Source organism: Prionailurus bengalensis, chromosome B1, assembly GCF_016509475.1.
Source record: "Prionailurus bengalensis isolate Pbe53 chromosome B1, Fcat_Pben_1.1_paternal_pri, whole genome shotgun sequence".
NCBI classification, from domain to species: Eukaryota; Metazoa; Chordata; class Mammalia; order Carnivora; family Felidae; genus Prionailurus; species Prionailurus bengalensis.
Window position 1 is genome coordinate 66,315,213 of NC_057344.1, and position 27,914 is coordinate 66,343,126.

The 27,914-nt window shown below is 35.3% G+C and overlaps 1 protein-coding gene across 3 annotated transcripts in view; it reads left to right on the forward strand.

The window, feature by feature from the left end:
• The window catches only part of FSTL5 (follistatin like 5), a 796,843-nt gene that overhangs the window by 134,865 nt on the left and 634,064 nt on the right, over window positions 1–27,914 (forward strand). For 2 of the 3 annotated variants that reach the window (XM_043566311.1, XM_043566327.1), the window contains exon 3: window positions 1,224–1,257. In XM_043566311.1, the coding sequence (XP_043422246.1) occupies window positions 1,224–1,257 (34 nt within the window). The remainder of the gene's footprint in view (window positions 1–1,223; window positions 1,258–27,914) is intronic. The other variant, XM_043566320.1, reaches the window with a different exon arrangement.

Consider the following 27,914-nt stretch of genomic DNA (forward strand, 5'->3'; position numbering starts at 1 on the left):
ATGGAATAAAAGGAGGAGAGAGGACAGAGAGATTATTTTTCATTAACAAATACCTCTTTGGAGAATTTACACTTGCTTATCTTATATTATGAAAGAATAATGTATTTTTAAATCAAGTAATTAAAATTTAAATTTTAGTTAAATGAACAACAGATATTCTAAATTAAAAATAAACCTGAAGTAGAAAAAATCAATTAGCAAAAAACAGTACAGAATTCAAAAACAAAGGCTAGATAAATTAGGCAAAGAGAAATAGCACATAAAGTATTAAAGTCTAATAGAATCATACATTGTATAAGGATATTCCATAAAAATACATTTGTCAATATGCATTTTTGTTCTCAAATCTGACTCTGGGATTAATGCCTGCCACAAAATAAATTCTTAATATTTTTCATTATTTTCATAAATTTTACCAAAATTTATTGGCATTGATACATTTCTGAAGTATGTGTATCTATATCTATAACTGTATCTATATCTATCTATAATTTTTATTAGAAATTTATTTCAAAATTATTTTTAGTGTGAGGCCCTGAAACTTTTAGACAGAGTAAACTGTGCTTGCATATTAATTGAGAAGTTATAGAGGGCACAATTTCTACTTAAAAACTTGAAAGCAAGCTAATTCTTTTGGGGTTGCCTGGTAACTAATAAGGAGTATGTCAAATTGAAAGACAGGTCTGACTGAAGCAGCCTTTGAATAAATAATAGAATTGTTGTCAACTTTAGCCTTAGAGAAGTGAGGCAGGGACCAATTCTAAGTTAAACTGAAGAAAAGACAATTGAAATGTCTTTTGTGTTTTTTACTGAATTGTCCACTGTTTGCCCTTAAACATTTTTCCTCACCACCAATTTGTGATTAATGTGGAGACATTAAAAGAAAATTCTGAAGATATCATTCAATATCTGTTGAAATTAAATGAAAATGCCCTGAGGCATTTGAGAGTCATGATTATTTATTATTCATTACCATTTATTTTTTATAAATCCATATTAATACAATGTATTAGTTTCTTAAAGAAATATATGGACACTAAGAATGATTACTGCTCTGATAAAAGATTTGACATAAGTGGCTTTTAAGGTGAGAATTGTGTTACAATGACTCTAGGGTATATGTACAACAAAATACCTGGACAAGTCTTTAGTTACAGTGATATGCTGTATCAAGCTGTTGATCACATACTCACAGATTTTGACCTATTTCTTTTTAATTCCAGCAGGAAAAGAGTCAAGAAAGTTCAAGAATCAAAGGTAAGAAATGGCGGTTTTAAGATCATAGTTTCATAAATTCACGTGAGTATAGAAGAAAAAAAAATCATGCAGCTTTGGAAACATAGTTAAAAATGAGGAAACAATAAGAATTCAAAATCTTCAATGTGGTTTTAAGGGCATTGTGAACCCTGTGGAAATTCTACAAGGTCACTGGGGATCCTCTGTTGAGGTTTCCTTTTTTTCATACTGTGCTGTTGGGAACTTCAACCTAATTTTCTGTTAGTTCTCTGAATTGTTCTCCTGGAGTTCCTCCATCAGACATTGTCCAGAAGAGCTGGTGTTCTGTTTCATCTATGATTCACCAGATAAACTTTACAAACTATGTCTCATGGAAGATCTACTATTAAATCACTGCTATCTTATTTTATTTTCTACGACAAAAGCAAGAACATATTTATATATTAAAAGTTGGCGGTAGCTTTTAGTATGGCGTGGTCAACTCTAGTTAGATATAGGGAAACTCTTTTCCCCACAATGACACTCTTATGTTTTGATGTTTGTTTACTTGTTGAGGTAATCAATTACTCTAGGTAGATTGTAGTTCTTCAGCAAAAGGTTTCCATTCGCTTGTGTATGCAGATCATAATAATGAATCTTAACTGATTTTTCCTGGGTTAATTCTTCCAGCCTCTCCATTCAGGTGCTGGTCCTTCTTATTGCACAATTTGAACATCCTCACTCACCAATCCCTTTCCAGTAGGCATTTAGTCACAAGCCTGACTATGGGCTGAAGTACTGTTTTCCTGTTTCCTTCTACCCTGTTTGCATAGGAAGATAGGTTTGTTTTTATTCTACTTTTTGGAGTTCTACAAAACCAAAACTAACATCAAAACCAAAAACCAAAAACAAAACCAAAAACCGTGAAGTTACCAAGTATACATGTACTTCTGAAATGATGAAGGGGAAATTATTTTTCTGACGGTCTCTAAATTGACAATATCAACCTTGCTTACTAATAAATCATAATAGAATATTCTCTGCACACTTCCCTGCAAGCAATTGAATTACTCAATTTGTTTTCCGTGTTTGATCATCTGTGGGTGTCTGCATTCCTGAAGAATATGAAAAGGTATACTTTTTTTTTAATTTTGCTAGGTATGTTTTATTCAAATGAATTATGGAAGATGGCCCTTCCAGGGATTCCCAAACTATTTGTGTTCTTTTTCAGCAAACTGAAGTATGTCTTGTTATTTTATATGTGAAATTATTACACTTATTTATCCTCAAAGCACTCATATTAACTCAAAGTTTCATACTTTTGTGTTACAAAGGGGAATTTCTATTCCAAGATGTGCTGTATGATGTGCATTTAAATGATATGTGAATTTTAAGCATATTGAGTACACATCTTCCTTCTCGTGAAGGGTCCCAGTGTTTCAAGTTAAACTTAAATCATATTTATAAGTCTGTTATAGTTGAAATAAGTTTAGTATAGCTTTCTTCTTGATACCTTATTGTCTTGGGATATATAAATCCTATCATCTGAAGTAGTAGAAATTATATTTTTTCAACTAGTTCCTAGTAACATGTTTTCTTTTATAATGTAATAAAATTTCAAGATGATGTTTGCCACTTCTTTAACTGTTATTGGCTGACACATGGTTCAGAACTCTCACATTATGGCTTGTAGGCTACTGAGTTGTAAGTAAACCAGAGACATACTGTTTTGTTGGGACCTGTTGCCTAACTTTACTTAGAACTCAATATTTTTCTTGACTATTTATGGGAATCATCTTGAAATGTTTTTTTTTTTTTACTGGAAATTACAAATGGCATGAAAATGTCTTTAAAGTTTAATATTAAGACAAAAAGAATTGAATAAAACAGTTTACATATTGATAGATGAGAAAAATTCTAAAAATCAAATGTTGTACATATTTTGGTAACTATTGAAATGTGAGTTATGTTCTCTTGACGTTAGTAATCAATTGTAACATCTAATTCCCTAGACTTCCTGACTAATTGGTATTCTTATTCATTAGGACATGTTTATTATATAGTCAGGAATATATGCAGGGGAAGTCTTTAACCTTTTAATTTTCTGCATTCTGTACTTATTCTTGCTTATGACAAAAATTCCATCCTCATTATACCAGTGACCTGAAATCACATAAATTCACAAAGCAGTCCAGTGAAAATCAATCAGTCTTTCCTCTGTGTACATGGAAATATATATTGAAATGTTTGGAAACTTGCAACTCTAACCCTGATTAATTATTTGATACACATGCTCTTATTCTAATAGTATTTTGAAATACCATAGAATCCAATATGTACATATTCTAAGATTATATTTATATGGAATTCAATTGACAAAATGAATTTGGGTTCAGTAGTATACCATTGGATTCTCAATTGATTTCCACATTTAGATTGCCTATGTTGTCAAATGAATTAGAGTTTAAGCTCTAGTTAGTACACAATTTTGAGGTTTACAATTATGTAAGATATCCTTTCTTAACGTTCCATTGACAAGGATAGCAGGATCATCGTATTAACAGGTGTAAAAGAATGATCAACTCTTTGGGAAGCCATATTCACACTGCTCTTCAGTGACATTACAGATACATTAGGATAGGATATATTACGTGTTTAAAATTCATTAAGAATTTGAGGGGTGCCTGGGTGGCTCAGTCAGTTAAATGTTCCACTCTTGATTTTGGCCCAGGTCATGATTTCATGGTTGGTGAGACCAAGCCCCACATTGGGATCTGTGCTGACAGTGCGAAGCTTGCTTTGATTCTCTCTCTCCCCTTTCCCCATTTGTGCTGTCTCTGTCTCTCAAAATAAATAAACTTAAAAAAATCCATTAGGAAATTGATAAATATTGTTAGGAAATAATTTCCTTTGAAGAATAGTTCATTACAATACAAGGAGCATAAGTCAGTTGTCCTCTGCCAATATTTCTCAGGGGAGTATTTTAATTTGTGATTTGCTTATTGATTTATATTTAAGAGCCTCTCTCTAGACTTCTCAGTGATAAAACAGTAACTGTTTGTGACAAAAAATTAAATGATTCTTCCTTTACAAAAAGCATAAAACTTCTGTCAACTTAATTGAGCTTTGAATTTTCCAAAAATAATTTAAAATACTTACTACAATCAGAAGGACAATATCACTATGGAAAGTTTACATATGGTTATGCTGTAGTATGTTCCTGAGTATGTGCTTGATCTTCTGTTATTAAAAGTATGTTTGTCCATTCACCAAAAAGATTCAGTTCTTTTTTTTTATTTTTTAATATGAAATGTATTGTTAAATTGGTTTCCATACAACACCCAGTGCTGAGCCCAACAGGTGCCCTCCTCAATACCCATCACCCACCCTTTCCTCCCTCCCACCCCCCATCAACCCTCAGTTTGTTCTCAGTTTTTAAGAGTCTCTTATGGTTTGGCTCCCTCCCTCTCTAACCTCTTTTTTTTTTCCTTCTCATCCCCCATGGTCTTCTGTTAAGTTTCTCAGGATCCACATAAGAGTGAAAACATATGGGATCTGTCTTTGTCTGTATGACTTATTTCACTTAGCATAACACTCTCCAGTTCCATCCACGTTGCTACAAAAAGGCCATATTTCCTTCTTTCTCATTGCCACATAGTATTCCATTGTGTATATAAACCACAATTTCTTTATCCATTCATCAGTTGATGGACCTTTAGGCCCTTTCCACAATTTGGCTATTGTTGAAGGTGGTGCTATAAACATTGGGGTACAAGTGCCCCTCTGCACCAGCACTCCTGTATCCCTTGGGTCAATTCCTAGCAGTGCTATTGCTGGGTCATAGGGTAGATCTATTTTTAATTTTTTAAGGAAACTCCATACTGTTTTCCAGAGCAGTTGCATTCCCACCAACAGTGCACATCCTCACCAGCATCTATAGTCTCCTGATTTGTTCATTTTAGCCACCCTGACTAACATGAGGTGGTATCTGAGTGCGGTCTGATTTGTATTTCCCTGATGAGGAGCGACGTTGAGCATCTTTTCATGTGCCATCAAAACCCTAGAGGAAAAGTAGGAAAAAAACTCTCTGACCTCAGCCTCGGCAATTTCTTACTTGACACATCTCCAAAGGCAAGGGAATTACAAGCAAAAATGAACTATTGGGACCTCATGAAGATGAAAAGCTTCTGCACTGCAAAGGAAACAGTCAACAAAACTAAAAGGCAACCAGTGGAATGGGAAAAGATATTTACAAATGACATATCAAACAAAGGGCTAGTATCCAAAATCTATTAAGAACTCACCAAACTCCACACCCAAGAAACAAATAATCCAGTGAAGAAATGGGCAGAAAACATGAATAGACACTTCTCTAAAGAAGACATCCAGATGGCCAACAGGCACATGAAAAGATTCAGTTCTTTTATCATGCATTTTTCCTTCCTCTCTTTTCAAGTGGAAACTTTTAGCTCTTCTCATTCAGAAGTGATCAAAATAAAGTATATTCCACTTTCATTACTAGTTATATGTTGGGGGACACTGAGGACTAAAGTTGGTTCCTTAAGAGTCACTTACATGGCATCTATTTCTTCATTAAAAAAATTTTAATGTTTATTTATTTTTGAGAGAGAGAGAGCGAGACAGAGAATGCTAGCGGGGGAGGAGCAGAGAGCAAGAGGTAGACACAGAATCTGAAGCAGGCTCCAGGCTCTGAGCTATCAGCACAGAGCCCAATGTGGGGCTCAGACTCAGAGACTGTGAGGTCATGACCCGAGTCGAAGTTAGACACTTAACCAACTGCGCCACCCAGGCACCCTAACATCTATCTTTTCTTAAATATCTAATATTTGTCAGAGATTGGATTGAGCTTTTTACAGGTATTATCTCGTTTTAATCCTCAAACACATTACTAGGTAAGATTTAGGATTCCAACATGACAGCACTTGGAGAAAGCACATCTAAAGTAAATAATTCAGAAAACTATTATCATTTTGTTCTATTTTTAAATGGGTCGCATTTTATTTAACCAGTACCAATTATACATTAAACACATTTAGCATGCTGTTATTAGTGATGCTTTTTTACATTTTCATGGATTTGATACATATGATTTTTATTATTTATGTATTATTTTTCTTTAATGGTATGGTGTTACAAATATTCCCCTACTGCTAATTTGTATAAATACTGCTCAGGGCTTTGTAACTTTAAGAAAAATTTGATAGTGATACATGTGGCATAGTAATGTTCTAAGGGACAGAGGAAAGAATTGTGCCAGCTTGTTCAATAAATATTTGTGATCTTTGACAAGTGACTTAACCCTCCAGAAGTAGTTCATTTTTTCTAGTTAATATTAACATAACATACTCCATGATATCAATAGTCATTTTATATGTATGGAAGTCTAAGGCTTATACTTCTATAAAAATGTTGGACAATGCTATTATTAAAAACACTTATCTCTTGAAACTCCATAAATCTCCATAGGTTCTATATGGCAAGTATTATGTCATAGATATTTGACTATGAGAGAAATGTAAGCTGCACAATTGTTCTCCCTAGATACACACATTCATACATGTAGTGAACAATAAAGACAGTGTTATGTTAAGACCATACCTAATGAAATTTAAGGTGTGTGTTTGGGGGTGCTTGGGTGGCTCAGTCGGTTAAGTGTCTGACTCTTGGTTTCGGTTCAGGTTTGTGGATTCAAACCCCATATCACATTCCGTGTTGACAGCACAGGGCCTACTTGGGATTCTCTCCCTCTCCCTTTCTCTCTGCCCCTCCCCTGCTTGGGCTTTCTCTCTCTCAAAATAAATAATAGACTTAAAAAAAAGGTGTATGTTTGGGACAATAAATACTATGGAACCTGTAGTTGTTACACACAAGCACATACACACACACAAGTCATACATGCTGTTTACTTTTATGCAACTATGTATTCAGATTCTTTTATTTCCTACAGCACAAAATTGCCAGTCCAGACCACTGAAATGATGTGATACGTACAGGGGTGGAAATATAGATATAGATATAGATATAGATATAGATATAGATATAGATATACACACACACACATATATATATATCCATCCATATATAGATATCCATATATATATATATATATATATATACACACACACACACATACATATATACTTATATATATAATATATATAATTTATCTCTATATATTATATACATACATATACATTATATATGCATGTAATATTGAATTGGAATGCTAATAAACTTCTACTCTGGGTTGCCTGAATATTCAGAGCTCTTTTCACTAGAATAATCTCACAGAGTCACTAAGGTTAGCTCACTTCCTTAATATCAGGTAACTAGTCAGAAACAGTTATTGGATATGGATAGACCTTCAAATTTGTATTCCTGAAAGACACTGGACACATTACATTAATAAATGAAAATATTATGTAAAACTGAAAGAGGGGAATTCATATACACGAGACCTTCATGAGACTCTTTGTCTAATTGTTGGATGTCTTTATGTTTAGAAAATAAAATATAGCCATACAATAAGTAATGCCTGAAATGGAGACTGTTACCATTATATGAAATTCAGAGTTGCTATATTTTTAATCAATTACAATATAATACATAATGAATGCTAGGTATTTTGGTATTCAGTGTAGAAAGCTATTGCTGAGAAAAATAATTGCAAATTTTTTGAAAACTGTGTTTTTTTTGTCTATCATATCCAAGTTATAATCCTTCAGAAGTTTAAGTATCTAAAAGACAAGAAAACCAGGTCTAGAAAATGTCAACCAAAGGATTATTTTATTTGTTTTTGGCAAAACTATAATGTTGGATAAGCTCTAGACATGTGTACTTATGGAAGACTTGTGATAATAATTATTTAAAAAATAAATGTAAAAATATGTAAGGGAGCAATAATTTTTTTTCTATATATGTAGTCATACCTCATTTTATTATACTTCACTTTGCACTTCACAAGATACTGTCTTGTCTTTTTTTTTTTACAAATTAAAATTTATAGCAAGCCAGTGTTGAGCAAATCTTTTGGCATCGTTTTTCCAACAGCATTTTCTCACTGTGTGTCACATTTTGGTAATTTTTACAATATGTCAAACTTTTTTGTGCTTATTATATTTGTTATGGTGATCTGCAATCAGTTATTACAACCTATTGAAAGCTCAGATGATGGTAAGCACCTTTGAAAAACAAACTATTCTTTAATTAAGATACATACATTGCTTTTTCAGACATGCTATTGCACAGTTAATATACTACAGTATAGTGTAACATAACTTTTGAATGAACTGGGGAATTAAAAAATTAATTTGACTCACTTTATTGGGGGTATTTATTTGCTTTATTGCAGGTGGTCTGGAATCTAACCCCCAATATCTCTGAGGTGTGTTTGCCATTTTACAATATAGCAATTGCATTAATTCAAAATTGTATTTTGCTCTATTTATTTTATTAAAAATTCACTTTTGAAATTAATTGGGGGAAAACATATTCTCATAAATGATTATTAATTACCTTTTTGCAAAATATCAATGTCATATATGCACTACTTTCTAGTGTATGATTGATTAGCATGCCTTAAATTACTAATATAGCATCTCATTTATTTCGATGCATTTCACTTTAAACCTAACATAACAATAGGAGTATAAATGGATTGTTGAATAACAGATCAATTAAAAATTTAATTTCCAGTATTTATGAACACATTGCCATACTTTTCTAATTCATTAGATGACATCTGTTCCATTTATGATTTTTTACTATGAAAAAAACTTGGTCAAAATTCTTTATATGAATGGTGTTTTGTTGTAAGGTGAGTTTTGAAAGAAAAATAATAATACATAGATGTAAATTCTAGAAGCCATATACATAACTTCCAAACTGACAAACTGAAATAGCAATTTCAGTTCCAATGTATAACTCCATAGAAGAAAAAATAAATTTATAGGTGTATATTCACTATAAATAATCTAAAAGATGCCCCCAAATACCTTACTAAATAACTTTCAAGTACTATAGATTTCACTAAAGGTAAACATTCCTTTCAGGGAATTAAGGTAATTCTCATTATCCAGTCTTTAAAAAATTCATTTGACCAACTTGGTATCATTTTAAATGATCTCCGTGCATTTCCTTCTGCCACAACAATCAAGAAGACAAACCTCCTTCACTACATAATGATGTTATTATCATCAACCAAAAGATATTTCAAAAAGCGTCTGATTCTATTTCTCATTTCTGCCATGAATGGCTCAATTTGTATTATGCCAAACACATCGCCCCTTTCCCCTTTTGCACACACTCTCTAGTTTTCAAAAGGATAACAATAAATCATATTGTCCAATAGATCATTTATTTTGATTTCAAGGTGATTAATTTTGCCACTCATTTTGTCCACCAGGAGGCAGTACTAACTAAAAGAAACCAAGGCATAATCCCTTTTTTGATGCTGGAAAAACACCCAGAACAACTGGATTTCTATTTTTTTTTAATAAAGAATAATTTCATGCTGCATGTAATATCAAATTAATATTGTTCAGGTTTTTCTTTACAGAACCCAATAGTTTGTATACCTGTACAGTAACATCTCAACATTGATCTTTCCTTCAATCACAAACTCAAAACATCTTTTTAAAAAAAGTTTATTTATTTATTTTTAAGAGAGAGGGAGCATGAGCAGGGGAGAGGCAGAGAGATAGGGAGAGAGAAAATCCCAAGCAGACACCGTGCTCAGCAAGCCTGACACGGAGCTTGATCTCAAGAACCACAAGATGGTGACCTGCACTCAAATCAAGAGTCTGATGCTTGACCGACTGAGCCACCCAAGCACCCGCAAAAATATATTTATTCTAGACTTTAGCAGAGCTAAATTTCCCTGAGGTTTTTTTTTTAATTCTGTAGTCTGAACAGTTGAATGGCATGTTTCAAGAAAAGTGAAGTATTACTAACCAAAATGCATTGATTTAACTTGACTTCATTTATTTAACTTGATAAATCACTTCACTCAATTACAATGGTTAGCCTTTGTGACAGAGTAGTTTTTGAAATGGCTATGAACATTAATTTTGGGGGGAGAGTAAATCCTTATTTTATCTGCCAATGAAAAATTACATGGTCTATCAGTTTCCCTTTATATTTTATGTCCTCAGGTTCTTTAACATGAAATTTGACTCTATTAAAAAGGCTATATTTGATAAGGATTTTGAAATGTGTATTTCTTCCTTCTTCCCATTTAATGAAATAATATTTCAGTATTTTGTAATTATTTCATGTTTTTAAATTCTGAAGGATAGAAATTTTATATAAAAATGAGTTGTTACTTTGTAATATACTCAGTGACTTCTATGAGGAGAAGTAGACATACATTTCTTTGTCTAACTATAATAGATTAGTTAATTTAGAGTTTTACCTAATATGTTAAAAGCAAACGATTATAAGATACATTTGATAGTCTTAATTCATTAAATGGGTAATTTTTTTTCAATTACTTCGATAATTAGATATAAAATAAATGTTTTTATTGGCAAATGCGTGTCATCTTACTAGAATTAATATCGTTTCTTAAATTCTTACTACATGGAATCCTTATCCATTGGATACTGGAAAATAAGGGAAAACTTTGGTCAAATATGCGTTGCGATACTGCAAAATTTTTACATAATCCTTTAGTGATGCTTGTCTTGCTTCATTAAGCATTTTCATTGTATTTGATCAAGGATCCATTTTTCCCCATCACTCACCTTTTAAGAAAATAAGTCATACAGAGAAAGATACCATATGTTTTCACTCCCCTGTGGATCCTGAGAAACTTAACAGAAGACCATGGGGGAGGGGAAGGAAAAAAAAAAAAAAAGGTTAGAGAGGGAGGGAGCCAAAACATAAGAGACTGTTAAAAACTGAGAACAAACTGAGGGTTAATGGGGAGTGGGAGGGCCGGGAGGGTGGATAAGAGGCATTGAGGAGGGCACCTGTTGGGCTGAGCACTGGGTGTTGTGTGGAAACCAATTTGACAGTAAATTTCGTATTTAAAAAAAAAGAAAGATATTTTTAACTCAGAGCACTAGAATTACAAGAGCTGCATTCTGAAAACCACTGATTTTTTATAACACTTTTTAAGATACATCACAGGGTTTAGACTCAGCCTAGTTAGGATCAGTTATTTATTACCCACTTTGAATTTTGTGTTCATCTGTAACATCAATATAACATATCACAAAGTGCTCTTTTAAGGATTAAATGAGGTAAATTATATGACTCTTTTGAGTAGAATGAAAAGCTCTTGTTTTATGTGAGTTCTTATTTGAATATGTTTAAAAATTGTGATTATTTTGTAATACATTGGTGGTAGAAACATATTTATGAAAAAAACGTTTTAATTTCATAAAGTGTTAAGATGTCAGGACATGTTGATTTTACTTCGCTTCATTATTTTACATAATCTAAATTTTTTTTTTTCCATGGTAGGATCACTCATTTATTTTTTTTATTTTTTTTTTTCTGAAATTTATTGACAAATTGGTTTCCATACAACACCCAGTGCTCATCCCAAAAGGTGCCCTCCTCAATACCCATCACCCACCCTCTCCTCCCTCCCACCCCCCATCAACCCTTAGTTTGTTCTCAGTTTTTAACAGTCTCTTATGCTTTGGCTCTCTCCCATTCTAACCTCTTTTTTTTTTTTTTTTCCTTCCCCTCCCCCATGGGTTCCTGTTAAGTTTCTCAGGATCCACATAAGAGTGAAACCATATGGTATCTGTCTTTCTCTGTATGGCTTATTTCACTTAGCATCACACTCTCCAGTTCCATCCACGTTGCTACAAAAGGCCATATTTCATTTTTTCTCATTGCCACGTAATATTCCATTGTGTATATAAACCGCAATTTCTTTATCCATTCATCAGTTGATGGACATTTAGGCTCTTTCCATAATTTGGCTATTGTTGAGAGCGCTGCTATGAACATTGGGGTACAAGTGGCCCTATGCATCAGTGCTCCTGTATCCCTTGGATAAATTCCTAGCAGTGCTATTGCTGGGTCATAGGGTAGGTCTATTTTTAATTTTCTGAGGAACCTCCACACTGCTTTCCAGAGCGGCTGCACCAGTTTGCATTCCCACCAACAGTGCAAGAGGGTTCCCGTTTCTCCACATCCTCTCCAGCATCTATAGTCTCCTGATTTGTTCATTTTGGCCACTCTGACTGGTGTGAGGTGATACCTGAGTGTGGTTTTGATTTGTATTTCCCTGATAAGGAGCGACGCTGAACATCTTTTCATGTGCCTGTTGGCCATCCGGATGTCTTCTTTAGAGAAGTGTCTATTCATGTTTTCTGCCCATTTCTTCACTGGGTTATTTGTTTTTTGGGTGTGGAGTTTGGTGAGCTCTTTATAGATTTTGGATACTAGCCCTTTGTCCGATATGTCATTTGCGAATATCTTTTCCCATTCCGTTGGTTGCCTTTTAGTTTTGTTGGTTGTTTCCTTTGCTGTGCAGAAGCTTTTTATCTTCATAAGGTCCCAGTAATTCACTTTTGCTTTTAATTCCCTTGCCTTTGGGGATGTGTCGAGTAAGAGATTGCTACGGCTGAGGTCAGAGAGGTCTTTTCCTGCTTTCTCCTCTAAGGTTTTGATGGTTTCCTGTCTCACATTTAGGTCCTTTATCCATTTTGAGTTTATTTTTGTGAATGGTGTGAGAAAGTGGTCTAGTTTCAACCTTCTGCATGTTGCTGTCCAGTTCTCCCAGCACCATTTGTTAAAGAGGCTGTCTTTTTTCCATTGGATGTTCTTTCCTGCTTTGTCAAAGATGAGTTGGCCATACATTTGTGGGTCTAGTTCTGGGGTTTCTATTCTATTCCATTGGTCTATGTGTCTGTTTTGGTGCCAATACCATGCTGTCTTGATGATGACAGCTTTGTAGTAGAGGCTAAAGTCTGGGATTGTGATGCCTCCTGCTTTGGTCTTCTTCTTCAAAATTCCTTTGGCTATCCGGGGCCTTTTGTGGTTCCATATGAATTTTAGGATTGCTTGTTCTAGTTTCGAGAAGAATGCTGGTGCAATTTTGATTGGGATTGCATTGAATGTGTAGATAGTTTTGGGTAGTATTGACATTTTGACAATATTTATTTTTCCAATCCATGAGCAGGGAATGTCTTTCCATTTCTTTAAATCTTCTTCAATTTCCTTCATAAGCTTTCTATAGTTTTCAGCATACAGATCCTTTACATCTTTGGTTAGATTTATTCCTAGGTATTTTATGCTTCTTGGTGCAATTGTGAATGGGATCAGTTTCTTTATTTGTCTTTCTGTTGCTTCATTGTTAGTGTATAAGAATGCAACTGATTTCTGTACATTGATTTTGTATCCTGCAACTTTGCTGAATTCCTGTATCAGTTCTAGCAGACTTTTGGTGGAGTCTATCGGATTTTCCATGTATAATATCATGTCATCTGCAAAAAGCGAAAGCTTGACTTCATCTTTGCCAATTTTGATGCCTTTGATTTCCTTTTGTTGTCTGATTGCTGATGCTAGAACTTCCAGCACTATGTTAAACAGCAGCGGTGAGAGTGGGCATCCTTGTCGTGTTCCTGATCTCAGGGAAAAAGCTTTCAGTTTTTCCCCGTTGAGGATGATGTTAGCTGTGGGCTTTTCATAAATGGCTTTTATGATCTTTAAGTATGTTCCTTCTATCCCGACTTTCTCAAGGGTTTTTATTAAGAAAGGGTGCTGGATTTTGTCGAAGGCCTTTTCTGCATCGATTGACAGGATCATATGGTTCTTCTCTCTTTTTTTGTTAATGTGATGTATCACGTTGATTGATTTGCGAATGTTGAACCAGCCCTGCATCCCAGGAATGAATCCCACTTGATCATGGTGAATAATTCTTTTTATATGCCGTTGAATTCGATTTGCTAGTATCTTATTGAGAATTTTTGCATCCATATTCATCAGGGATATTGGCCTGTAGTTCTCTTTTTTTACTGGGTCTCTGTCTGGTTTAGGAATCAAAGTAATACTGGCTTCATAGAATGAGTCTGGAAGTTTTCCTTCCCTTTCTATTTCTTGGAATAGCTTGAGAAGGATAGGTATTATCTCTGCTTTAAACGTCTGGTAGAACTCCCCTGGGAAGCCATCTGGTCCTGGACTCTTATTTGTTGGGAGATTTTTGATAACCGATTCAATTTCTTCGCTGGTTATGGGTCTGTTCAAGCTTTCTATTTCCTCCTGATTGAGTTTTGGAAGCGTGTGGGTGTTCAGGAATTTGTCCATTTCTTCCAGGTTGTCCAATTTGTTGGCATATAATTTTTCATAGTATTCCCTGATAATTGTTTGTATCTCTGAGGGATTGGTTGTAATCATTCCATTTTCATTCATGATTTTATCTATTTGGGTCATCTCCCTTTTCTTTTTGAGAAGCCTGGCTAGAGGTTTGTCAATTTTGTTTATTTTTTCAAAAAACCAACTCTTGGTTTCGTTGATCTGCTCTACAGTTTTTTTAGTTTCTATATTGTTTATTTCTGCTCTGATCTTTATTATTTCTCTTCTTCTGCTGGGCTTAGGCTGCCTTTGCTGTTCTGCTTCTAGTTCCTTTAGGTGTGCTGTTAGATTTTGTATTTGGGATTTTTCTTGTTTCTTGAGATAGGCCTGGATTGCAATGTATTTTCCTCTCAGGACTGCCTTTGCTGCGTCCCAAAGCGTTTGGATTGTTGTATTTTCATTTTCGTTTGTTTCCATATATTTTTTAATTTCTTCTCTAATTGCCTGGTTGACCCACTCATTTGTTAGTAGGGTGTTCTTTAACCTCCATGCTTTTGGAGGTTTTCCAGACTTTTTTCTGTGGTTGATTTCAAGCTTCATAGCATTGTGGTCTGAAAGTAAGCATGGTATAATTTCAATTCTGGTAAACTTATGAAGGGCTGTTTTGTGACCCAGTATATGATCTATCTTGGAGAATGTTCCATGTGCACTCGAGAAGAAAGTATATTCTGTTGCGTTGGGATGCAGAGTTCTAAATATATCTGTCAAGTCCATCTGATCCAATGTCTCCTTCAGGGCCCTTGTCTCTTTATTGACCGTGTGTCTAGATGATCTATCCATTTCTGTAAGTGGGGTGTTAAAGTCCCCTGCAATGACCACATTCTTATCAATAAGGTTGCTTATGTTTATGAGTAATTGTTTTATATATTTGGGGGCTCCGGTATTCGGCGCATAGACATTTATAATTGTTAGCTCTTCCTGATGGATAGACCCTGTAACTATTATATAATGTCCTTCTTCATCTCTTGTTACAGCCTTTAATTTAAAGTCTAGTTTGTCTGATATAAGTATGGCTACTCCAGCTTTCTTTTGGCTTCCAGTCGCATGGTAAATAGTTCTCCATCCCCTCACTCTCAATCTAAAGGTGTCCTCAGGTCTAAAATGAGTCTCTTGTAGACAGCAAATAGATGGGTCTTGTTTTTTATCCATTCTGATACCCTATGTCTTTTGGTTGGCGCATTTAATCCATTTACATTCAGTGTTATTATAGAAAGATACGGGTTTAGAGTCATTGTGATGTCTGTATGTTTTATGCTTATAGTGATGTCTCTGGGACTTTGTCTCACAGGGTCCCCCTTAGGATCTCTTGTAGGGCTGGTTTAGTGGTGACAAATTCCTTCAGTTTTTGTTTGTTTGGGAAGACCTTTATCTCTCCTTCTATTCTAAATGACAGACTTGCTGGATAAAGGATTCTTGGCTGCATATTTTTTCTGTCTAGCACCCTGAAAATCTCCTGCCAATTCTTTCTGGCCTGCCAAGTTTCAAAAGAGAGATCAGTCACGAGTCTTATAGGTCTCCCTTTATATGTGAGGGCACGTTTACCCCTTGCTGCTTTCAGAATTTTCTCTTTATCCTTGTATTTTGCCAGTTTCACTATGATATGTCGTGCAGAAGATCGATTCAAGTTACGTCTGAAGGGAGTTCTCTGTGCCTCTTGGATTTCAATGCCTTTTTCCTTCCCCAGTTCAGGGAAGTTCTCAGCTATGATTTCTTCAAGTACCCCTTCAGCACCTTTCCCTCTCTCTTCCTCCTCTGGGATACCAATTATGCGTATATTATTTCTTTTTAGTGTATCACTTAGTTCTCTAATTTTCCCCTCATACTCCTGGATTTTTTTATCTCTCTTTTTCTCAGCTTCCTCTTTTTCCATAACTTTATCTTCTAGTTCACCTATTCTCTCCTCTGCCTCTTCAAGCCGAGCTGTGGTGGTTTCCATTTTGTTATGCATTTCGTTTAAAGCGTTTTTCAGCTCCTCGTGACTGTTCCTTAGTCCCTTGATCTCTGTAGCAAGAGATTCTCTGCTGTCCTGTATACTGTTTTCAAGCCCAGCGATTAATTTTATGACTATTATTCTAAATTCACTTTCTGTTATGTTATTTAAGTCCTTTTTGATCAGCTCATTAGCTGTTGTTATTTCCTGGAGATTCTTCTGAGGGGAGTTCTTCCGCTTGGTCATTTTGGATAGTCCCTGGCGTGGTGAGGACCTGCAGGGCACTTCCCCTGTGCTGTGGTGTATACCTGGAGTTGGTGGGCGGGGCCGCAGTCAGACCTGATGTCTGCCCCCAGCCCGCCGCTGGGGCCACAGTCAGACTGGTGTGTGCCTTCTCTTCCCCTCTCCTAGGGGCGGGATTCACTGTGGGGTGGTGTGGCTCGTCTGGGCTACTTGCAGCCTGCCAGGCTTGTGATGCTGGGGATCTGGCGTATTAGCTGGGGTGGGTAGGCAAGGTGCTCGGGGGCAGGAGGGGCAGGCTTAGATCGCTTCTCCTTAGGTGATCCACTTCAGGAGGGGCCTTGTGGCAGCGGGACGGAGTCAGATCCGCTGCCGGAGGTTTGGCTCCGCCGAAGCGCAGAGTTGGGTGTTTGCGCAGAGCGAGCAAGTTCCCTGGCAGGAACCGGTTCCCTTTGGGATTTCGGCTGGGGGATGGGCGGGGGAGATGGCGCTGGCGAGCGCCTTTGTTCCCCACCAAACTGAGCTTTGTTGTCAGGGGGCTCAGCAGCTCTCCCTCCCTTTGTCCTCCAGCCTTCCCGCTTTCCAAGCAGAGCTGTTAATTTATGACCTCCCAGACGCTAAGTCGCTCTTGCTGTCGGAACACAGTCCGCCCGTCCCCTCCGCTTTTGCAAGCCAGACTCGGGGGCTCTGCTTGGCCGGCGAGCCGCCCCTCCGCCCCGACTCCCTCCCGCCAGTCCGTGGAGCGCGCACCGCCTCGCCGCCCTTCCTACCCTCTTCCGTGGCCTCTCGTCTGCGTTTGGCTCCGGCGACTCTGTTCTGCTAATCCTCTGGCGGTTTTCTGGGTTATTTAGGCAGGTGTAGATGGAATCTAAGTGATCAGCAGGACGTGCGGTGAGCCCAGCATCCTCCTAAGCCGCCATCTTGCCGCAACGCCTACATAATCTAAATTATAATCCAAATACTTTCCAAACTTGAATATATTTGACCTACTGATATTAAATAGCCTTTAGGTGTCCTGTCATATTTATTCTTAGAAGAAAAAAAAAAGCCCAGTTCAGTGGACAATGATTTGAACATAAACGTATATAGGAGATGTATTCTTTCTGAGGGGGGAAGTAGAGAGAATACTCTGAGAGTATGAACTTGATGTTGTAATGGCTTATATTCAAAATTAAGAAATTTATGAGAAATTTAAAACAAGAAAACCAAACCTAATTTAACGTATTGAATATAAGTTAACAACTATGACCGTTAAAAGTACTGTAGGGGCGCCTGGGTGGTTCAGTCAGTTAAGCGTTAGAATTCAGCACAGGTCATGATCTCAGTCTGTGAGTTCGAGCCCCGTGTCAGGCTCTGTGCTGACAGCTCAGAGCCTGGAGCCTGCTTCAGATTCTGTGTCTCCCTCTCTCTCGGCCCCTCCCCTGCTCATGCTCTGTCTCAAAAATAAATAAAAACATTTAAAAAAAAGTACTGTTATATGTTATATGTGAGAAATTTTGTGGTAGTGTTAGCTTGCCTGAAATTCAGAAAGGGAGAAGATATGATGCATTCACCTGCATCAGATAATAAAGCTTAGTTCAACAAATGTTTATTAGTTATTTAAAAGTTACAAATGAGGTTAGTTGCCAGGGAAATTAAGATAAGGACAAAGTTTCCAATTCAAGGAGTCAAGTAATACTGGCTTTGAGCTTGGGAGATGGGAACTAGAGCAAATAGTCACACAAAAAGTGTGATAAATAATTTGGTAGAGAAAGGCCCAACTGCTATACATGGAGGTACTAGGAGATCTAGGAATGGACATTGGGAAAAGGTTAGCCTTTTCTTTTTATAGAGAGACAAGATACTGTCTGGGAAAACGGGGATGAATAGGAGAGGCGAGGAATTAGGGAAATTATTCTAGGTCGTGAGTCATTGAAATATAAATGTTGACCTATTAATTCCAGGCTGATGAGAATTAGAAAAGAAATCAGAGTGCAATGGAGAACTGATGCACAGAGTCATTTATAACTAGGAAAATATCACTAGCAAATTTGATGGCAGAACTTACACTAGTGTGAAGACATGACCCGAGCTAGATAGAAGACTGGTATTGCTTAATAGGTACAGCATTGAGGGGCATCTAGGTGGCTCAGTTGATTGAGCGTCCGACTTCAGCTCAGGTCATGATCTCGCAATCGTGGGTTTGAGCCCTGCATCCAGCTCTGTGCTGACAGCTCGGAGCCTGGAGCCTGCTTTGGATTCTGTGTCTCCCTATCTCTTTGCCCCTCCCTTGCTTGTGCTGTCTCTCTCTGTCTTCAAAAAATAAAATAAAACTTTAAAAAAATATGTACAGCATTGAGAAATATTAGGTACAAGCTAAGCAGTTTTCCAGTTTGACAAATCACAGTTTTTTTTTCTTCTATCTTCTGAAATTGTTCCAATCTGTTTGCAACAAACAGAACAAAAACTAAGAACTGCACAATGGTCATGAAATCAATTTTGTCCGCTGGTTTAGTATTCAGGCTCTAGAAATACAGTAAATTTCAATCCTGGGTTGAGCACTAAATATATGTGTGACTGTGTGACTAATGGCTGTGTGACTAATGGCAAATTATTTGGCCTCAGTGCACTAATGCCCTCATCTGTAAAATGTGGGTAATAATAGTTGTTTCTTGATAGGTTTGTTTTGATGGTTAATCAAGAACCATATACGATCTGAAATTTTACCCTCTTCACAAACTAACAAGTGAGGCTCACAGTTTCCTGGATGCTGGCAGAAGCTATGAGGCTCCTGTGTCAGAGACGAAGACCAATTTATTATATGTTACTCATGGTCAAACAGTAGCCAGACTAAAGCATTTGTGCAGGGCTAGGAGAAGAGGACTGGATGATGCCTGCAGGTGCCACCATTTACATTAGAGGAGAGGACCACTGCCCTCTCCCTCACCCAGCTCAGGAAACCCAAATATTTTATAATGAACAGGAAGCACACCTGACATTTGCTGCATTGAAAGACATTTTATTACACTTGATATTAAACATACCCGCCCCTTGCTTTAGAGGGAGACACTCTGTCTATCGCCTAAGAATATTCACTGTACAAAATACCTTAAAAGAAAGTCTGGAATAAAAAACAAAAACAACAACAAAACGAACCCAAAAAGTGTCTCTTCTTTCAAGATGTGCCGAAATTCAAAAGTCGTAGGGAAAATTGTCTTTTCGAGAAGTTAGAAGAGTAGCGGCTCAAAAAACCAACTGAATAAACATTTATAATTGCCACCATCACTGCCACCACCATCATGATCAGAGAGTATTTTTCCCCCCTGGTTATCCTCTGGGGTGCAAATGAATGTAGACCAGAGAAAATGCAGGGTTCTCTTGTCTACAGCCTCTCTGTTGATGTTTCATGGAAGGGGAGATGTTTCTGAATTTGCTTCTAAGATAAAATAAGTGTATATGCATACTGCAGATGGATAGATGCACAGAGAAAAACGTTAATATATTTTCTCTTTATAAATGGTTAACCGTGCTAATGCATGGTTATTTTAAAAGTCACACAAATTCAGAGAGTTAAAAATAATTGCAGTAATTCACAATTAACTGTGTAATTAATAAATGACAGGTCCCTATATATGTATATATATACATTATATAAGTGTATGTGTATATATATATATGTATATATACATACATATATATATATATATATATATATATATATATATATATATATATATAGTAAAACAACCTTGGAGTGTGAGTAGTTTTTATATTAATATTTTTGGGTTGTAGAATGATTATCTGAGTTTCTGTTATTTCTAATGGGGGCATTCACTTTGATATACAAGTGCTTTGGATTACAAGCATGTTTCCAGAATGAATTATGCTTGCAAATCAAGGTTTTACTGTATATACATACATATATATGATACATATTTAAGTATATACTTATATATATACTAAAAGTATATATACTATAACATATATATTAATGTTATGTTATAACATATATATTTAACATTTATGAGTACTTGTTTATTGTCAGGTCTTCTGCTAATTCTTTCTCATGTATTATTTTATGTAAGCATCAGAAAAATTTTATATACTAATAAGAGAGTACATTTTTACTGTCAATCTATCTAAAAATGACCATAATTATCATTTTGGTATATGTGAATCCAAACATTTTTTATACATGCATATATTTCAGCAAAATAAACAAAACAAAAAAACTCATATTCTTTTGAAAGTGTTAACGGATAACCTTGTTTCTCAAAACTTTGTTAACACTTTGTGATGGATACTGTAAATTGGTTCACTCAACAACCATTTCAAACACCAAATAGTATGATTTCTCTTTATAGACCTTTTACAGAATCTAGTAAATTCAAAGCTACATTTCCAAGATTTTCTTCCAATTAGCCTTCTGGATGTGTTTTAGGTTTTTCCTATCAAATTCAAACAAGCTTGGACTTTTATGAAATTCTTATTGTAAAACAAGCATAGTTTGGGGAAAGAAATTTTCCTTGCACAATAGCAAGGGCAGTGTAGTTCTGAACCCAGCAACTAGGGTAACAGCTTGTGTGTTAGTCCTGCGTATCGCAGGAGTAGTAAGCCTTTCGCTATTACAGTTCTGTGGTGAGGTTTTAGAAGTTGTTTCTAAGAATTCAATACATAGCCCTTCTCTTCAATCCTGTGAACTATTTTAATAAATCTCTTTTACTTAAATAGTGAAGAATTTGTTGTCTGTAACATAGAGCCTTGTTTCAAAGCATTGGTCCATTCTAGGACTACAACAGCTAGGGACCTGGAATGGACAAAGTACCCAAGGAAGCAAACCTATCTGCAAGGCTGATGCAGGCAAGGATACCCAAGAGGTACAAGTTGTTAAGCTCAAATTGTAGCGTGAACATGCATTGTTCAGGTACATGTTAAAACCAGGTGGTTCTATCTGGCTTGCGAGCATAACAGTAGGGGATTCTTAAGTCAAACATAATTATGGTTCATACAGTCCCTTATGCAAGCTATTCACACTTTTGTGTTGAGCATCAACTGTGTGCCAAACGTCAGCTCTGGGCACTGGAGAAAAAATATTCTGCCCTCCTGGATCTTAGATTGCAGTTCGTAGGAAATCTGCCCATACCACAGGATAGTTGTTCTTTTCAAAGAACAACTAAAATCTCATGAAAAGCACAGGAAACTTATCTTCTCTGCTCATCTTCTTACCATCCCCTTTCTCTACTTTACCTTAGCGCCTGTCTAAAATTAAGAGTAAGACACCAGTACTAGAGGGGATGGAGGCAAGAAAGTAAACAGAAACTGATAAATTAGAATCAACTTGATGAAGGATAAACCCTTTCTCTGAGAAGTTAAACTGCTGCTATGTCTAAAGTACCCCTTTCCAGACCTTCCTACCTTAGGAGATAATTTCTGACTCAGCAAAATATGTGTCTCTCAATCTTGCCCCCAAATCTCTTCCCAGTGATTCAGAATCATGGTAATTTTCATGATGTAATTCTCATGAATCCTTAAGAGGAAAGAACTCTGTCATTTATTGGCCCTTTTTGGTCTTCAGGAACATTTCATTTTCTCACAGAAATGAAGCAGCAATGCTTTCCTAGGATGACTTAGGGCACACAAATGTTGGGCTTATGGTTTACCTACAGAGGCATCATTACCTGTCTTGGTCTCTATGTGGTAATCTTTCTGCTTTATTATGTACATTTCTGTCCTCTCACAGGATGGAAATAATGGTAGAACATTATTATCCCAGTATAATTTTGAATAAATAGTGTTTTAATTTTCTTTTTAAAAATATTGATATGGAGGATAATTATATATAATTATATATAATATATAATACACATGTAATGTTAAAATGGTAATAGATAACACATATTATAAATAATATGATTATGTGATATATAACATGATGTGTAATGTATTATGTAAATAATATAACTAATACAATCACAATATTAGGTGATCATCAATGTGATTTATTCTCTGTTTGTGTATTTTTGTTGTGTCTGTTGTACAGGCTTAAAAGGAGAGCTGATATATATCAATCTCTTACCATGTAGCACACATCTATTTATTTATTTTATTTCTCCAGCTTATTATATCTGTGAGAAAGCTCTGAAAAATAGGTATCATTTTATAGGTAAGGAATAGGAATCTTGAAGGTTAAGTAACTCATTGAATCATATACAGCTAATAAATGCTTAATTTAAAGTAATTAAATTAATTACTGTAATTCCTGATGCATGTGTAATACAGTGAAATTTTCTATTTTTCGGATAAATCTATTGAGAATATGGTCATTGTTTGCAAATACATAGTAACAAATATAAAGTACATTGTTGCAAGATGGAAAGGCCTGTGCCCTCAAAAATTGAATAAATAGGTTAATTATTTAAATATCAGTTTCCATATGAAAAATTCATGTTTCATAGCCAATAAAAAAGTGCACAGGTTGAAGAAATTAAATGGGAGAAAAACTTAAACCCTTGCCCCCCAAAAAAGAATTTCGTTGTCCTATGATTTAAACAAGTGAAAGATTAATTTTACTTATTTCAATATTAATTATAAAATTAAACAGAAAATTAAAGCATTAAAATCCCTCTTATGAGAGGCCTGATAAAGCAATAATCAGTTGGTTCAATCAGCAAAAGGCACATGATAAATATGTGCTGAAAAAGCATAATTTTTATTTGAAATGCTTTTTCTGGGTTTGTTGTTGTTGCTGCTATTGTTGTAGAGTAACTTTATTCTCTTCTGCTATTTAAATAGAGTCAAATCATAATGCCTTGTGATTTAGTCACACTACATAGATGGAAACCTGACTTTGACCTTCACTAGCCATGTAACTATAGGCAAATTAGCACATTAATTTGGGCCTTATTTTTCTCTTCCCTAATGAGGATCAATCAAGAGCACCTATTTAATTTGGTGGATGTGAGGATTAACTATGATTACATATAGAAGTGTTTGGAGTAGTTTTAGCACATAGGAAATACTTTAAACTGTTAGCTTAAATACCATTTTAAATTATTGAGTGAATTGACATAAGTAAGATGTGGGGAATTGTTCAATACCTATACCATGGGTTATCTTGACTAAGAGTGGAAAGAATCTATAATAAGGAAAATGATCCCTTTCAACATTTGGATTATTCACAGAAATAAACTTAATCATCAATTTTTCTAAGTATTGGATTTAATTTTGATGAAATAGATTTTTTTTAACAACTTAAGTTGTTAGTTTTATCTATACTATGAGTTTATGCCTATGACTTGTGTCCCATGACCCTTATTAATCAAGAGATGAATGTTCAGTATTATTTATTCAAATCAAAAGAACAAAGTATAAGTCATATTTTTTCTCCTTTTCTCTATAAATTTTCTCATTTATAATTTGGAGATTTTTATAAGCTTTTTTGTGAGGGACAAATAAGATAATTAAGGTAATAATATATAAAAAGTACTCAGCACATTATCTGAAATCTCAAAGGTATTCAATTAATATTAGTTAAATCTGTATCAAATTTCAGTTTATGAATATATGTAAATATTTGTATATGTACTAGTAAAGAGTTCAATTATATGTAGTATTAAATCTATATAATTCACAATAATTTCAGTAAGTTCACATAAAAGTGAAATTTGTTTAAAATAAACTTGTATATTTTTATACATATATACTTATATATGTCGAGGTATAAAATTAAGTCACTTTCTGCCTTTTGGAGAAGCTACTCTATATTATAGCACTCACGTGCACACACACACACACACACACACACATATACACAACCACTTTCTTTATGGTTAAAATCAGTACTTATCTAGTTTTTGTGTCTCTATTGAAACATTGGAGGTTCATTCTTCATAAAAGTTATTCAGAAAATATTTATGAATAAATGATGAATGAGCTAGAAGCTATATTCAGTTACAAAATGTCACTATACTTTCATATGAGAGCATCTCATGCAATCCATGATGAATTATTTAGAATATTTCTAATTATAAATGTGATACATTATTTTTTCTCAAAATTAATTACTTTCCCACGTGTTTTTCATTAAACAATAGCAAGTATATTACATTTTCAGTTATCTTTTTCGTGTATGATCTAGACAAACAATATGTCAGAGTCTATTATTAGCTTTTTACATTTATTGTCATACATAGAATTTTCATTTTATTTCAAGTGTTGAGGTTTGCAAATGTGGAAGCAAACATTTTCGACAAGAATTATTTATTTATTTATTTATTTATTATTTTTTTAATATGAAATTTATTGTCAAATGGTTTTCATACAACACCCGGTACTCATCCCAACAGGTGCCCTCCTCAATGCCCATCACCCACTTTCCCCTCCCTCACACCCCCCATCAACCCTCAGTTCATTCTGAGTTTTTAAGAGTCTCTTATGGTTTGGCTCCCTCCCTCTCTCTTTTTTTTTTTCCTTCCCCTCCCCCATGGTCTCTTTCAAGTTTCTCAGGATCCACATAAGAGTGAAAACATATGGCATCTGTCTTTCAACAAGAATTTTAAAAACATGAATTGGTATCTATGGCCTGGTATGTTTAGCTAGATTTTTAATGAGTAACATGTATAAATTGTGATGAGTTTAAACTTTTTATTTTATAGTAAGATTTAGAGATAATATGTATATTACCAAAATGTAAATTTTCCCAGTTGAGGGAAAATATGTACCATATCATTAAAAAATTCAAAATTTCAGATGCATAGAGAAAAAGCTTTCTTCACAGCTGGCTCACAAAGTCAAATTTGCAGGCCAAAAATAATTTGTAATAACATCAAAGGACTCTTGAAAAAACAATAGAAAGTTGTTTAACTGTTTGATTAGGATAAATGTTTTTATATATTACTGCAGCAATGCAAAAAATAACATGAGCAATTTAGATTTAAACAGATTATTTACTTATTTTCATGTTTCATTATTAAAGATATTATTTGCTATGGAATTGATGGGGATAGCGAAAAAGACAGATCTATCTACACTGAAACAATAAAAAGGAAAATATTGAACTCCTCAATATGAAGTATTAACACTGGAGCCATTGAAGAACAGGAATGAGGTCTGAGCTTATGTAGAATATTCTCTCAAGTTTTCTGAAAATTAAAAAGGAACAGTGAGTTAGAAGATGGCATTGATCTATTTTTTATTTTTTTATTTAAAGTAATGTAAAGCTACTGACACAAGACACACAGAAATACATAAAAAGTTATAGTAATCTTACTTTAGCATCAACAATAGTGAGGTTAAAAATTATCTAGATTGCATTTATGTTTTCCGTTATGTACTAAAATATTTCAGTAACGGCATCTTACAATTATTTAAGATTTATTTTTCTCAATAGGCTTCAAAATAAGAAAACAATTACCTATAAATAAAACGATTATCAAACCACTGTCACCAATTAATACAATGTTAGGTATCAATAGGATTTTTGGAAATTAATGGAAAACAATATTCTAATAACAAAAACCTAAGATGTTTGACTCCAACTATACTAACTTGCATTGTCTTGCTTAATTCATGTTTTAAATAGGCCCAACTCTAAAATTTGTGGAGACTGGAGCAAGAGTACAAATAAAACACTCCCCTACCTACTCCCACACCTTAGTTTGCTCTCTCCTTCTGTTATACATAATTGCATGCCCTTTTTTATTCTTTTCCTTCTTTGGAAAATTTTAATTTTTTAAATGTTTGTTTATTTTTGAGAGAGAGAGAGAGAGAGAGAGACAGAGCAGGAATGGGGAGGGGCAGAGAGAGAGGGAGACACAGCATCCGAAGCAGGCTCCATGCTCCAAGCTGTCAGCACAGAGCCCAACATGGGCTCGAACCCATGAACTGTGAGATCATGACCTGAGCCAAAGTCAGATGTTTAACCAACTGAGCCACCCTGGTGCTCCTCCTCTTGGGAAAATATAAAAAGCAAAAATATGCCCTGAGAAGTGACTTATGCAGGTCCAGGAAGCAGACTCAGAGTTATTGTTAGGGAATCCTGGGGTCCAGTCACCTCGAATAAGGCCTGGAAGAGAGCAAGATACAGACTTGGGCATAACCCCAAGAACTGATTGCCTTGCCAAGAAAGGAACAACCAAAGCAAGGAGCTCAAGACAGGAACCCACTGCCTGGTCCCAGTTGGTGCTGTTGGAAGAGGTGTAATGAACTGGAAAATACCACTTACAAAGGGTACAGTAGGTAGGGAAATCTGCATTAGGGGAAGTTTAGAAAAGGAAACTACATTTGAAACAACAATGGCTTACATGGGTTAAAACCACATTTTGAAAAACTTGAGTTTGATGACCTAGTCATTAAATCTTCGTACATTAGGAAAAAGTGCTCTCCACTGTTGTTTCACTCTCTAAACCATTTTACTGTTCTTGCTGACCCCATCCTCTGCTGATTGTGTTAGGCTGACTTAGTGAGTGGTCTGCTGGAAGTATAAAGATAAGTTAATTAGTTTAAAAATGCGCAAAATCCTATGCCTGATGCTGTTGGTGCCCTAAGCTTAGCCCACTTTAAACTGCTCTTCAAAAGGGCGGTGGAAACTATACACGAGGTCACGATGCCTTCATTGCATATCTGACACAACTTCCTCTTTACATGGTCATCTCTCGAGTAACAGTTATCATTTATAATAATTTTAGTGTGATGTAATAGAATTCAGAAATGTTAAGAGACACTTTATCAGTGAAAAATATGCTCTCACTTTTCTTTAGTGCTCTTAGTATTCAGTGAATGTATCTAAAAATACAAAAACAAAAAAAAAGGTCAGGTAGAGATGTTACAAAGAGTTTGGCTCTTGTCTGGTCATTCTGGAAAGAACATGCTGGCAGATAATCTACAGGATACAGCATACAGCCCATCTGGCATGTGGTCTGCACCCCACAGGCCCTATGATCTCAGTCACAGCAGGAGCACCCTCACAGGATAACTACACTGTTACCCTGCAAAGACTGACTCCAAGGGAAATTTACTCGAGAATAGGAGCAGAGAGAACTTGCATGCTTTCCATTCAGATTGTTTTTAGCTTTACTTTTAAACAATTTGACTAAATTATTAAGCCTATGTTCAATATGCCATGTGGGCATCCTGCTTAGAATTTATCAGGACAGTTACAAGACTTCATGAAATCACAAACCCACCATCAACCAGGGTTACTGATGTATTGATGGCT